The 15,232-nt window shown below is 36.1% G+C and overlaps 1 protein-coding gene across 5 annotated transcripts in view; it reads right to left on the bottom strand.

Moving 5' to 3' along the window:
- The window catches only part of bicd1a (bicaudal D homolog 1a), a 34,958-nt gene extending 20,175 nt beyond the window's left edge, over positions 1-14,783 (bottom strand). For 3 of the 5 annotated variants that reach the window (XM_079621055.1, XM_079621053.1, XM_079621054.1), the window contains exon 1: positions 14,266-14,602. In XM_079621055.1, the coding sequence (XP_079477181.1) occupies positions 14,266-14,481 (216 nt within the window). In that variant the 5' untranslated portion in view covers positions 14,482-14,602. Of the gene's footprint in view, positions 1-14,265 lie in introns of all 5 variants that reach the window. The other 2 variants (XM_079621056.1, XM_079621057.1) reach the window with 2 other exon arrangements.
- Positions 14,784-15,232: the final 449 nt, after the last annotated feature.

Raw genomic sequence — 15,232 nt, 5'->3', positions numbered from 1 at the left:
AGGGGGAATTTAGATAGACAATGTTTTTAGTTGTCACAAAAAAAAGTAATCATAATGGTCCTAACAATTAATAAATAAATAAATGCACAATAAGTCATTATTGATCACATTCACATAAACAGGTTAGCCTTGTGAGCAAATATTACCTGCATATTAGCTTCAATTTAAATCTTTTTTAGTGCCTTTATAGTGAATGAGAGTATATTGTCTGTTGTGACCACAGATTATTTATCATATTCACCCATTTCATGAACATGAATAATGAAGACATTCCTACATTATTATTTTATTATTGTCAGGAATTTGATTTACGATGCACTTTCCACAGGTTCTATTCATATGGCTTCAGTGGTTAACAACTCACTGCCACAAGATTATCAGTAAATAATAAATTACATTTTGGTCTATTTCTTACTGTATGGCTTCAGAAATTCTTCCAAATTTTATGAATCATTTTTGGGTGTACTATCCCTTTAATACTCACAGCTTTTCTTTAAAAAAAAATTATTTCCTTTTGATTGCTGAACTTTTGAGAGAATTAAGGCACAAAAGCAAATAGATACACCACTTTCATTAATTCAGTGACAGAAGTGTGAATAAGCTCTCATTGTGATTTAAAATGAGGGCCTGTCAATGTCCCAGAATCCCTGCTGAAGGCCCTCTGCCTCCCAGCTGTGCTCTGAGAGAGAACAAGAGAGAGAGAGAGACGTATCGGACTCACGTATAGGACGTTGCTATGACCACAGAGACTGGTTCTTTGCTGTATAATGTAGGAGGCAGATGGTTTGTGGAGAAGTGTGACCGCAAAGCCGACTTTCTCCATCTGGTTTCTTTTATTTAGAGCGGGGTGGTCAAAATATGATGCCCACTCAAAAACTAGTCTCTGAATTTAAAGTTTATGCAAATAACACAAATAAATTACCGAAGCATGCAAAATTGGGTCATTAACGTAATTAACGTCACATAGATAGATGATCTTAAGTCGGGAGTTTATCAGTCTGAGCATTAAAAAGCGATATGCGATAACTCGTTAAATAATGTGATATATTCTATATGTGACAGTACTGCATTAATAGTGTAAAAAATTATATTTTAAAAATGAAAATGATATAACCAACAATCATGTTTCGCATTATATTTTTGTTAAGAGAAAAAGCATGTACTTACTTAGCTTATTGCGCCTAATAACATTAAGCATGTCCAACGTATTTAACCGTCATGTCTCCAGTCTATTCTCTGCTGTCTGTGTCGACCTAAGCCTTTGACTTTCCTAATCTTTTGAAGTGATAAAATCATTCAGTTATCGCAAGCTATTGCGATATACATTTCGCAATATGATTTTTCGATAATTCCGATATATCGTGCAGCCCTACTGAGCATCTACAATGGAACAAGCACCTGTTCCCCCGGTAGACGGAAATCATTTGATTACCACGATATTAAAAAACTCACGGTACATACTGTCCAGCAATTTATAAGCACAATTATAAATTATAAAAATTAACTATTTAGGAAATTGCTAGAAAAAAACTTGAAAATGAGAGGACGCTTCTTTTTTGCTGATATATGACATGTTTTAGACAGATTGTATGACAATTCCCATGAATATTTTTGTTGTTGTTTTATTTTTGATTTAGCTGCCACTAAACATCCCATTAAAAAAAGTCAATGATCACTTGATGTATATCAATCAGATGGCCTGTTACCATCTAAATATATATTTAAGTTTTAATTTACATGCAAGCTTTACTGTAACTGTGCCTGGGGAAAGTGTGCTTTACATTGGTTACAACAACAAGAAGCATCTGAAAGCGCAAGTGTCAAAAGCAACAGCCGTGATAAAATTAAACACCATGCTGGGTAAATGAACGTGAATTCATTCACCACTTTCACGTGAACGTACGCATGCATGAAACCGAAAGAAAAGACAAAAGAGTGGGAGAAAGAGAGAGCTCAGAGCAGTCATCAGTCAATGCTGTCAGTGATTTGTTCCAGACAGTCATGGTCGCAGCATCTGCATGTCAGTGACGGCAGGACAGGAGTCTGTTCTGTAACCCAGCCAGCCCAGCACAATCCAGAAAATCCTTGTTATTCCCATTACAGGGCCCACGGTCCAACCTTGCATCATGTCTCATTCATTCAAAGGTATTGGCGGTTGGTATGCATCTTGTGTGCCTGAGTGTAAATAAAATATGCTATATGGTATCAGTTGAATTTGCAAGACCTTGAAAGATTTTTTTATCTGTATTTGAAAGTAAAATGTATTTATCCAAGTATGGCAACGATATTTAACTGCACGCGACAAAAAACCTTCAAGCTAAAAAGAAAGAGAGAGAATAATTGGCAAACCACATTTCTGCACACTCCAATCCAAGCTCATGACTCCTCTCAAAAATACACCAAGGATTATGTGTAAGCAAAAATTAATCTAAACATAAATCACACACTGATTTCAATTCTGACATCAGCATATATATGGCCAAAACAATGTCTTATTAAAGCAAAGTTTTAAGCAAAAGCGAGCTCATCACATTTATTTTTGTTGTTCCATACAGTAGCCCTATTGTATAATGTGGGTGAGTTGTACAGTATGTGGGCGTACACTGACTTTTGCTGCTCACAAAAGTTTCAGTTTTCTGTCTGTATAATATTTGGGGATCTGGGATCTTGAATTGTAATGCTATTCTTAAGAGTTTATACAGTTTATACTGTATGTAATATATACTGTATATACTAAATAGCAATATATAGTAAAGAATAGCATTATTTTCCCGATACTGCAACAAATATTGGAACCGGCTGTTTTGGATATTTCCGTATCGATACGATATGTGTATACTGTATAGTAGTATATCAGTCTGGAGAGTAACCAAAAAAATTATATTGCGATTCTATTGCCAAGGTGTGCCTGTCTATTCATCAAATAACAAAAGAAAAAGAGGAAATTACTCACTGCTCTTGACTGAATAACTTTTGTAACTTTAATTGTAAGAACATTTTAGATTTGATTACTTTATTCAATTTCTGTAGTATTTCTTACATAAATACGACTGTTAGACCTACCTGATAAACTTAAAGCACTGTTTATTTGTGCTACTACTTGTAATTTGTTTATTTGTTCTGTTTACTTATATATTTTTGGAGAATTCAATCCAAAGTTTGAAATCAAGCTAGTGCTATGTGAGCTATTGCAACAAAATGACCCCATTGCAAATACACAAATACATTGAATGAGCAAACATAGGTGAGATCATTTTAATGGTAATATTGTTGTCAATGTTTATATTGAATAAAAGCATGAATTCATTAAAATCAGTTTTTCATATAAAGTGATTGTGTCTCTTCAGAAGACTTGGATTAAACCGCTTGATTCATATGGATTACTGTTACGATGTATCATGTACTTTTTGAAGTTTGAAAATATTGATTGACTAGAATTTCAATGGATGGACAAAAAAAAAAAGAGATATTAAAAATATCTATATGTGTCAAGTGCTGGTGAGGTTAAGTGACACGCACGAACAAGGAATCCGGTCTTTAATGATAAACACAGGAAGTAAACGACACGTTACATAACGATAATAACCGACAGAGAACAAAACTGAACAGGGAGTATAGGCCTATATGCAGGGATTAACAAGGAACTAAACATGGCTGATAATAATTATAAGTAACCATAGCAAGGAGCTAATAAGGGCATAATCACCAGAAACCGAGAAAACTGAAACTGAACAGAGCAAGGGAACAGGAACTAAGGGAAACAGAACAGCATATTAAAATAAGAGTCCATAGAACTAAACATAGCTTATCGTGACAATATGGGTAGTACGGCAGTTTTTCCCTATGGTATCGAAAAGGGTATTGAATATCGATAATTTTCAAGGTATCGTATCGAAATTCCAGTATTGTGACAATACTAATACATAAATATATTTATAGTACACACCAATACACTTCCTGAATGTAATTTTCATCATGTGTAACTGCTCTTAAATCAGATTATTCTCTGACAGATTAAACCTTTTTCAAAACCTAAACATAACCTCAATCATAGCCAGAGGTATAGAGAAAACAAATTATCTACTGTAGCAAATAGTCTTACCCTCATCTGTATCTTTTAAGACTAACATATTTGTCTGAATTACCTCAAGGCAAAGTCCTCAGAGGAAAAGACACAAGAGGGCTGGTGGCCATGCTGCCGGTTCAGAGATTTATCATCATGACTCAGACAGAGAGAGTGGATGTTTCACAGGCTTCCTGTCAGTGTGAAGGAATATATATAGAAGCAGATACATTAGCAAGCCAGCATTATGGAGTCTTACAGCACAATATATTTACAATGGAGTCACATAGAAAACAGGATTCTCAAATAGTAAAAGCTTTGCAGTAAAAAATAAAGCAAAATAACTGCCATACCTATTGCACTGATATGTACTGCTGGACAAATCCATTACTATGACAAAAGCATAAATACTTTAACTGGCTTTTACAGTACTTGCCAAAAGTATGAGAACTAACATTAGCTACAATCCATAACCAATGTGATGGCTACACCTGGAGCTTTTTGCTTTTTGAGTTTTGGTGGGGTTCTAATCCTATATGCAAGGTAATTTCCTGTTTTTGTATTTTTTAGCAGGTACCACCAGGGTATGTTTTCAGGTTTCTGGGAACCAGGGCTGTTTTCACAGTCTCAGGAGGCTTATAAATCCAAAGTGGAGTTTGACTAGAATGCTTTCCTCAGCAGTGAGAGAAAGCGAAAAATACTATCTTCATTCTAGAACTAAACCTTGATGAAAAGCTTAGGCTACACCTGCAAACGTCCATACCAGTAAGTTATGATTTGTTGCTGGTCTAGCAGGTTGACCAGCATAGCCAACAGCAGAATTGAGGCTGGTTGACCAGTTTGGTGGACTTTCTAAAGACTAAGCTAGTTAAGTCTAAAGCGGACACACAAAACACCAGTATCCTATGATGGAGACCAGCATTCAAAACATATTTTTGGTATTTCCAGCATTAGCATGATCAATTATTAATGGAACATTCTCAGTTGAAACATAATATATACGCTACTGTTAAAAAGTTTGTGGTTGGGAGATTTTAAAAGACCAAGGACTTCAGCTAAAAGACGAGGCGTGTTCCGACGCAAACGTTCCCTGGTGCTATTTTGCAGTTTGAGAAAACAATTCCGCCACAGACCAGGAAAAACCTAGTCTAAAGTCAGTTATGCGTTATTCAGATGCTATTTTAAGGGTGCATGCTTGGCCATAATGTAGTGTGTGCATAACGCGCATACACTTTGCTTCTCTCATCTACACAGACGCAGCAGTTCATATTTTTGCAAACCATACATAATTACAAGTAAAAATATTTCCACATGAGGGGAATTATTGTGGTGTCTATGAAGATGTGAAAAATAGGCATGAATAATATACATTTACCCGAATTATTCAGGCTAATTGTAGTAATGACGGATCAAACCTGTTTGATCAATAGTGGCAAGACACATAGGTAGCCTATATAAGGACATCTGACAATGTGGGTTGTCCGTCAAATAATAATTGTCTGTTATAATAGCAATCCGCCATGGAACAAGCGCGCCTGCTCTTTTAATTCAAGATTAATTTATTCCGCCGGTATAATAGCAACAGCGCCCGACATCCGCCCACAAAGTTACTTGGGTTTCGCGTTTGATACTTGCGTTTCAGATCGTTAAAACAGGGCCCAGAGTGTGTTAAAGATATAAATATTAGATGACCAGTAATTTTTTTTTTTATTAAATTTGGATAAGACTGATATATTATTTATTGGACCAAAAACACATACACATAATCTCTTAAAATAAATTTTACTGTTACTTCATCCTCTACAAAATACCTGGGTGTTATATTAGACAGCACACTGTCTTTTAAAAAACATATTTCATGTTACAAAAACAGCCTTCTTCAACCTCAGAAACATCACTAAGCTACAGAACATGTGATCCGTTTTTGATGCAGAAAAGCGTCAAATGTTAATGCATACATGACCTCTAGACTGGATTACTGTAATGCACTACAAGGTGGTTGTCCTGAATCCTCAATAAACAAGCAACAATTAGTGCAACAATTAGTCCAGTTAGTGCAGCAGTTCTTACCAGGTCTAGAAAATAAGCCCAATTCTATCATCTCTGCACTAGTTACCTATTAAGGTCTGTATCGATTACAAAGTATTGCTACTGAACACAAGGCCCTTAATGGTTCAGGTCCTGTGTATTTAACCAAACTTCTATCGCTCTACAATCCATCACACTCTTTAAGGTCTTAAACTCTGGACTTTTGGTAGTACCTAGGTCTTAGGATATCAAAGTCCACTAAAGGAGGGAGAGCGTTTTCGCATTTGGCTCCTAAACTCTGGAATAGTCTTCCTGATAGTGTTTGGGACTAAGACACACTCTACCAAATCTAGATAAACAAACATCTCTTTGGCCAAGCATAATGCATCTCATACCCTCGCACTCTCCAGTTATATCAGATCAAAAGCATATGACTATGTATTACTTGAAACATAAACGCTTGAATGCTTGAACAGCAGCTACGCTAATTATTTTCCATTCGCTTTTCTGTTTCTACCTTGGGATGCCCAGTTTAATTAAGCCAGCTCCAGTTTGAATCCAGCCACTTATAAAAATTTCAGATGACTCAAAACCTGTGAAGAGATGACGCCAACCCCTGCCAGGACTTCAGAGGACGCTAACGCTGAATAAACATGCACCACTGCCAAATTTTCTATATATTGTAATCATTACAATCGCAACTTGAAATGATTAGCTTTAATGAGCTCATTGCCTAAATGAATTCATTATATTAGCTAACTGCATGATTTGTTTTATCTTAGAGCTGACATTATTCGACACAGTCATCTCTGATAACAGATTACTCTTTTTTTGTAATGTATAAATCTAGATTTTCTTTAAAGCTGCTTTGAAACAGTATGTATTGTGAAAAGCGCTATACAAATGAATGTGAATTGAATTACAGACTAAACCAGACCTTCCTGGTAAGTGTTCATAAAAAAAAAAGATGGGGAGGAGAAAGGAAGGGGAGAGGAAACACTGAACAGTTCTTCAGCTAAACATCTCTGCAGCAATGCAGCACTTCTTATTCATTGCAACACATGTTCAGCTGATAATGGAATGCAGGGCGAGAATAATAGAAGACTGTATTACTCCAAATCACCCTTTGGGGTAGAAGTCGCCTGGGATTTAGGAGCCCAGAGCAGGAAAGAGGCTTTTCTTCTTTATTATACCTTGTTGAAAGAGATAGGCAGAATTTGATTATGTTCGAGATTGAAATTCGCAGCATGCAAAGTAACAAAACAGACTATAAAAAAACAGCCTCATCTTTAACTGAACAGAGCCTCTTAAATCTCTTATTTTGGGTAAGCAGCATGAATGCATATCAGCACTGCGCACTGCCAATAGGGTTGTCAGGTAATGTGTAAATTATCTGCAACTTGTATGGCAGTTCACTTCAATGAAACTGTAAATGCATAGCTCATCATACGAATTCAGCATTAAATAACGAACAATAAATCTGCTGCACCTCCCAACGCAATGAAAACAAGCCCATTCATCACATTTAAAACAGTATGAGCCAGTATGATATGGTATCTCTCTTTCTGTCTCTCCCTTTTTTGTCTCTTTTTCGGAGTGCACAGACTAGTCTATCCAGGTCTGGAGTCTTTTAGGGCAGTAAATTGCCCTGTATAGAGAGGTTGTATTCCAGTCCTCTGCCTCAAGCATCTTATAACATCATCACTTAGTAGCCATCCTTAGAGAGCGAGCGTCCTATATACATGTTGGGAAGTGAACTGAGACAGGGCAGGGTCCCATTTCATTAGCACACAGGTCAGGAGCCATGGGCCACAACCACCTGAACATACAAACACTGAAGGACAGGAAAATGTGCAACTGGGTATCATCCAAACAGGGTGTAATGGATGGCCGAGTCAGCTTTTAACATGCTGCAGGCATGGAAAAAATATAGGTGGTGGGGAAATGAGATTTAGCGGAGGATTATATTGATATAATCATACATGTGTCTGAAGTCTAACACTGTGTCTACACTGGAAGAATCTAAGGTGCATGTTGCCTTAGAATGTTTATCTACCACAGATCTGCTGTGAATCAAGACATCGAAATGAAAATCACGTTTTTAATATGAAAATAAAATGTTCAATGCTGAACAATCCTGTTTAGTTTTTTACAGAAATAAACAGATATAAAAATGGATGGGTTAAAATGTTGGCAGTTTTAGAAAAGCAAATTCATATAAGATACAGTAGATAGACAGATAGAGATGTATTTGGGTTTCTCAAGTCTCGATGATGAAGTAATGAGAGAAAAAAACTCTACAAAGTGAAAGGAGTATAGAAGTGTGTTGACCGTGATCCACTGAGGCAGCAAATGGATTTGTCACACTTAGTGAGGGAACAAATGAGGGATATTCTATAGTCTACAACTGCTTGAAACAGTCATAACAGAGACTTTATTCATTTCATTGTCAAAGCCCACAGTTTCTTTTACTGCAGGCACTGAAGTTGCAGTCTAGAAGGCTAAAGTAAAGCAACAATCAATACACACACCCCTGGGTAAAGTAGGCCGGCTCTTTCCCAAAGTCCCATTGCAGCAGAAATAAACACAGCGAAAAACTGTGCAGGGTTCTAGTCTAGGCAGTGTCTTCACTGAGAGATGAAGAGAGGCACAGATTGCATATTGCTTGATTAAAAGGTACAGACCCAAAGCCACACCAATTCAAGTTACAACTGTTAGATATTTACAAATCCACTAGAACGCTCATCTCTGAAAATCATAAGAGACAACTACTAGATTAGCATTTTCAGATACAGCCTTGCTGGTGTTTTTATTGGCAGGTTTCAAATTATTCTTTGGCTACTTCACTAAGTGGGCCCATCAATTTAGAGTGTACTCAAGCAGGGACTTATGCCATTGATAGGTCATTATAGGGCTTTCTGGATGGTTGCTAAGTGGCTTTATTACTTGCCACTTCTATTTCAGTCAAAAGACGCTATCCCTATTTTATCGTTCATCGTGAAAATTATGGTAAATTATGGAAAATTAGGGTAAAAACCCCGCTCAACTAGATGCATAATCTGAGGTATCATCCATCTCTAAGTAATGTACCACCAAAGTTTACATTTACACATTTGGCAGATGCTTTTATCTATACCTAACCTTCAGGGTGAGCGTAAAAAACTGATGATTCCCATAGCAAAGCAGCAATGATCTATAATTAATTAAGTTTAGTAGTAGCACTGCACTGTAGTAGCACTGAAAATGCTGTTTATTGGTATTCATTTGGAGAATGGTGCTGGCTCACAATGCAACAATCATTTGCATCAGAGGCTCAAATCAATATCTCTCACCTCTAGGCTGGTTCTTGAGATATGAGTTCCTTTGTGTCAAGAGGTTAGGCTATGGGGGGCAGGGCAGAAAAACTAGGGCCTGTCCTGCCCACCAGTCTTTATCGATCAGCTCCTTGAACCTCTGCTGATTTTGTGAGGGGGTGGTGAGGCTTTTTTTTACCGCATCCTTCTGTCTGTCTCTTACTACTTCTCTTTTATTTTTGTTCTTCTGTCTAGGACAGGCAGATTTATGACTCCATATGGATGACCTAGACATGCTCTATGCCCTTTTGTGAGTATTCAAAAGAGGTCTAAGGTCTAGACTCAAAGAGTTCATCAGTATTCCTACCTACCTAACTCCACCTTTCGATAACACTTACATTCTTACTTTGTGTACTACCAACTGCTTTCTCCCTATATATTACATAAGAGGTACAGATCAATGACTTTGTGCAGGGCTTTATGCTCACAGCTTCATACTGAATGTTAACTAAAGTTGTGGAGGTTGGTTTCGACCTTCTTTCTTTATATTTTTTACTGTTTCATAACGCTTATTGTGATTTCTACACTCAACTGGTGTTTATTTGTGCAAGTTATTTTTTCTAAGTTTATATTTTCATCCTATTCTTTTTGTATGTCTTTCCTGGTTTATCATCCAAATGAAGAGATAGAACGATGTTATCATTTTTTTGTTTTAATAGGTTTTAGGTTTAAGATCAAGAAATCCCAAAAGTGGAATGTGAAAGTATTTTTGTTGTTTTTTATTAATGAGTTTAAAGGCATGTGTTTTCCATGTAACTGAATGTGTGACTAATGTTTGTTTTATATCAAGGTGTTGGTGTACGGTGTTGGTATTAATGACGATGAGTGCATTAAAGTGGTTTTGAGAAAAAGACCTCAGCCTTCACGGCATACTTAGTCCCTTCAGAAAAATTTGTAGTCAGAAATATCATGATATAGTTTAAAAGTACATAGTTTAAAAATAATGGCATTGTATATGCCAAGGTCATGGGTTTGATTCCCAACGCATTAACTAATCAAATGTTTAGACTGAATGCAATGTAAATTGCTCTGAATAAAAGTATAAATGCAAAATTATAGCCTAGAATATAAACTTTCAGCTCAGATATTGGAAATCTATTTTCTCCTGTCTTATCCATGTAGATCAAGTCACATCAAGAGCATTTCAGTGGAAACAGATCTGTAGGGCACTGCACTGTTCAAGTACACACAAACACCCTCCATTTGTAACCATAAAACACTCAACAGTCTGTTTCCTCTGTTTCCTGAGGGACCGAAAAACCTTTTGAGCTCTATTTGCTGTTTAGGCTACCACAAATAGCCTAGTTTGAAAAACAAATGCATAACAATTAATAATTTTAATCCTTTACTTATTGTAGGTCTGAATAACTGAAACACAAAAGAAGAAATTTAGAAAAATGTTTTTCTCCGTGCTTTTTTTATCCACACAATGAAAGTCAGTGGTGTCTAACATTGTTTTAGACTATTAGACTTTTAGACTATTGACTTTCACTGTATAGACAATGTCTGAAAACATTCTTCAAAATATCTTCTCTGTTCCGCAAAAAAACGAAACGGTTTGGAACGACATGATGTGTGAAAATAAGTGATGTTCAATTTGGGGTGAACTATCCTTTTAAGTAGGCTTTGGGGTTTATACAGGTGTAATAAACTAATGGCATTGGCCTGTTTTGCAATGCCCAAATTCGAATTAGCTTGATCTCTATGCTGCATTTAACAATATAATCAATAAATTGATGAGTTCTAAAATCAATTATGACGTTATGAATAGGAAAAATTACCTAACTAAATATGTGTACGTCCGTGTATAAAAAAAATACCCACCACAGTTATGCTTAACACACAAAAGTGAAACATTACAGCAATAATAACACATTACAAAGCTCTTACTGTGATATATGGGAACAATAATAAAAAAAAAAACACACACAAATTCTTTAAAAACAAGGTGTGCATATGGGGGAGTCATCTCTAAACCTGTCCTCAGAAAGATTTCATATGGTATTTCCTTTCTCTTGCACATTTATATAATCTGGTTTTCAAGTAAATTCTAGAAAGATAACTCTCAGAGGATTTGAGCTGGGAGCCCAAAGGCAAATGGTGCAGTGTGGTCTTTTATATTCTGTTTAATATTCATCAAAATAAAGGACTAACCGAGACAGATAAAGAGAAAAAAGACTAAATACAGCAAGTCAATCCTCAAGATAAAATATCACCTCCAGCACTCGTGCCCTTCACAAGACTATCAGCCGCAGACAGACTCTATTATAAACAGCACAGATGCTTTGCACAGAAAGAGAGATAGAGATACTATTTGAAAGGCAAGAACCCAAACAGATTTACTTTATTGATCGTATCATGAACCCTAAAAGATAAATCTGAATTTAAACTGTCTGCACGATCTGTACTCAAAGCTTTCCTAAATAAGAAAGAAAATGCATTTTTAATTTTTCTGAAATTAAATCTGAATAGATAAAATATTTACCACATTGCAAAAAACTAACAGATGCTGCAAAGTTCTATAGCAATTCCAAACGAATTCATACTATGAAGGTGTTTTTTTTTTTTTTTAAACTGACCCCAATTTTTGTCTGGCTTGGAAAGACAGTCTCTATCATGATTTGCATGATATAATTAATTAAAGACAAGCCCACAGGGCAGACTACAGTAGCCAGATCTAGGGGGAGCTGCCATGAAAAAATGCAATTACTGACACCATTTCATGACAGTTATTCACTGCAAATGACTCACTGCTGTCAGTAAATACCATACTGAGATTAGCATTCATATTGTCCCGCTTAACAAAGACCCATTAGTCATAGTCTTTGCTTTACTTCAGGGGAATTTAGGCGTCATTAGGGTAACAAAATAAGATGGGAATGCATAGATGCATTAGAATGCCGATAAGCGATATGCCATTCAACTCATTTTGGCGAATAGCCAATGCCGATATACTTTCATTTTGTTTGGAAACATCACCAAATCTCTCCTGTGCAGAGTTCATAAACAAATAATTTTTCATTTCGTTTAGTTTTGTGCAAAAACGTACTTGTTAGAACTAAAACATTATTAAAGTTCTTTTTATAATGAGAGTAGGCTACATTGAAAGCTTTGAAACTAACAATAATAAAATCAAGAATTTTTTGTTATCACGTCATATTATCGCCAAAGCATATCGGCATTATTTTTTCCTATCGGGCTGATGTTCTACATTTTAAGCCTTTATCGGCTAACTCCGATGATGTGCTGATAATATTGTGCATTCCTAGACGGGTCCAAATAACATCAATTAATATTTCTATGTGACTTTCAGGAGGTTAATTTGTATTTAAGCTAGTTTTTTTTTATACAGCACTGAAAACGCTAATGAAGACAACCTAAACAAAGGTCAAAAGGTCATGCTACACTACTTCAATGGCGGTCATGATTGGTGTACAAGTTCCTATAAGCAACATACTATTATTTAAAAGTTTGGGGTCAATAAGATTAAAAAAAACAAAAAGATAAATACTTTTACTCTGCAAGAATGCATTTAATTGATCAAAATGATCAGTGAAGACTTGTTATAAAGTGTTATACCGTGTTATAAATATTTATATTTCAAATAAATGCTGTTTTTGAACGCTCTTTTTTATCCTGAAAATAATTGATCACCATTTCCACAAAAATATGAAGCTTCACAACCGTTTTCAACATTGACATTAATGAAAAATGTTTATTGAGCACCAAATCAGCTTTGCCACCACAAGGATAAATTACATTTTTAAATATATTCAAAATGTTTATGCAATAATTGTAATAATATTTCAAAATATTATTGTTATGACTGTATTTTTGATCAAATAAATACAGCCTTGGTTAGTAAAATAGACTTCTTTCAAAAACTACAACAAATCCCCTAGTATAAAATATGACATATTACGAGCAACTTTCAGATTTAACAATTGAACACTGACAATCACCTGTAATGGTTAGTCACACTGCTGTGCAGCCACAGTTCCTGGATCACTGCGGCAGTCAGAAAGTATCTTGTTCCATCTTTTTTTGTCTCAGTTTTCCTCTGTCTCTCTTCTTTCATCTCTATCTCTTCATCATTTCACCTCTCTATAGGAGCCCATTTGTCCCAGATACATTACAGTGTGGTCAGTTGAATATAGCAATTGCCAATGGGTGTCCACTTTAGATGGTTACTGTTTACCCCATTTGCCTCATTGTTCTTATCATGGAGGATGTAAGAAACCCCCAAAATTAAGAAAAGCATGCAGAGCGAATATGTTTCAAAAATAATTTTGAGAGTATTATAACAATAAATGTGCACACAAATGATTCATAAAAAGCTTCACACATGGCATCACACTAAACAAGCCAACAACATGCTTAGTTCTGAGATTTATACATACAAATACAGACAATAAAATTTCACTAAAATTCAAAGACACATTTTCACAGCAGGGGTGGACTATATGGGACAGCAAAACTTCCTGACACACCAAAGATTCTTCATAAACCTGTGACACCAGAATCAATCATTGCTTGAGCGAGTCTAAATTTACCTACAGCACTGATTTTGTGTGTGTGTGTGTGTTTTTTTTAGGAATAAATAAAAACTAAATTTTCTTTCAACAATATTTCAAAATATTACAAAACAGTACCATTAAAACTCGGGTATGGTTAGTGAAAGAGAGGTTAAATTAAATGTCAAATATGATCAGAAATAATAGAATTTATATAAATATATTTAGAATTTATATATTTATATTTACAGACATTTGTTCCAGACTTATACACACATTTATATCAGCTCATCGAAGCTATGTTTACCTCCTGTAGCTGCTCCAACTCCTGTTTGAGAGCCTCCTGCTCGGTCTCGAGCTCCCCGTACTGCTGCTTGAGCGTCTGGTTCTCCTCCAACACCACCAGACCGCATTCCGCAGCCCGGATCTTCTCCCGGTTTGCTTCAGCGAGCTCACGGGTCAGCCTTTCCACCTCGGCCCGGTACTGATCCACTGATTCCCCGCATCCTCCCCCGGCTGCCATCGCCTCCGAACGGGTGTGATCTCTGCGTCCCTCACGCGCTCTCGGAGAGGCGGAGGCTGATGGGGAGATTCAGGTGAATGCTGCAGTCCGTCCGTCTCGATGCGCCTCCTGTTCGCTGATGATTAAATGGTGTTTAAACGAGTGTCATGGGCTGGACTCGACTGCTTCATTGTAAACAGTGCTGTGATAAACTGCTCTACAGTTCCATCCATCAAAAACACATTTTTTCCCCCGGTTTTAACTTCAAATGTCATGAGGAAAACCGGCGCCATCTACACGGAATGCAAAGTGGGCAGAAGTTCTGTCTCTTAACCCGTGACGTCACTCCCTCCCCCTCGTCCCTCATCTTTTATATTATTTAGTATCATTATTAGTAGGCTAGATATTGTTAGTGGTAGGCTTATATACATAGTTCAGTTGAGAGAGTGCAATAAAAAATATAATGATTTAAATCACATGTAAATTATAATAATTAATTCTAATATTAAACACACACATTTAGCCTATATTATCCTCAAAATAAATGTGAATATTTCAGAGATTTTCAGCTACTTAAATCTGCAAATTCCCATGTTTAGGGCTAACCTTAATAGAAAGCTAGTGTGGTTGAAAACAAGAATCTTAAATGCTATTCAGCCACCTGCTGGAAAATAATGTAAGTTACATGCTTAAAGAGAAGAGGTTGAAATTATGAGCAAAATAACAATAGGCTAATTATAAAATAGTGAACTGTACAATTGCGCTTTTCTGC

The sequence above is a fragment of the Phoxinus phoxinus genome (assembly GCF_949152265.1).
Source record: "Phoxinus phoxinus genome assembly, chromosome: 8".
NCBI lineage: Eukaryota > Metazoa > Chordata > Actinopteri > Cypriniformes > Leuciscidae > Phoxinus > Phoxinus phoxinus.
Note: the sequence above shows the minus strand (reverse complement) of the source record. Positions and strands in the feature narration are given on the sequence as shown.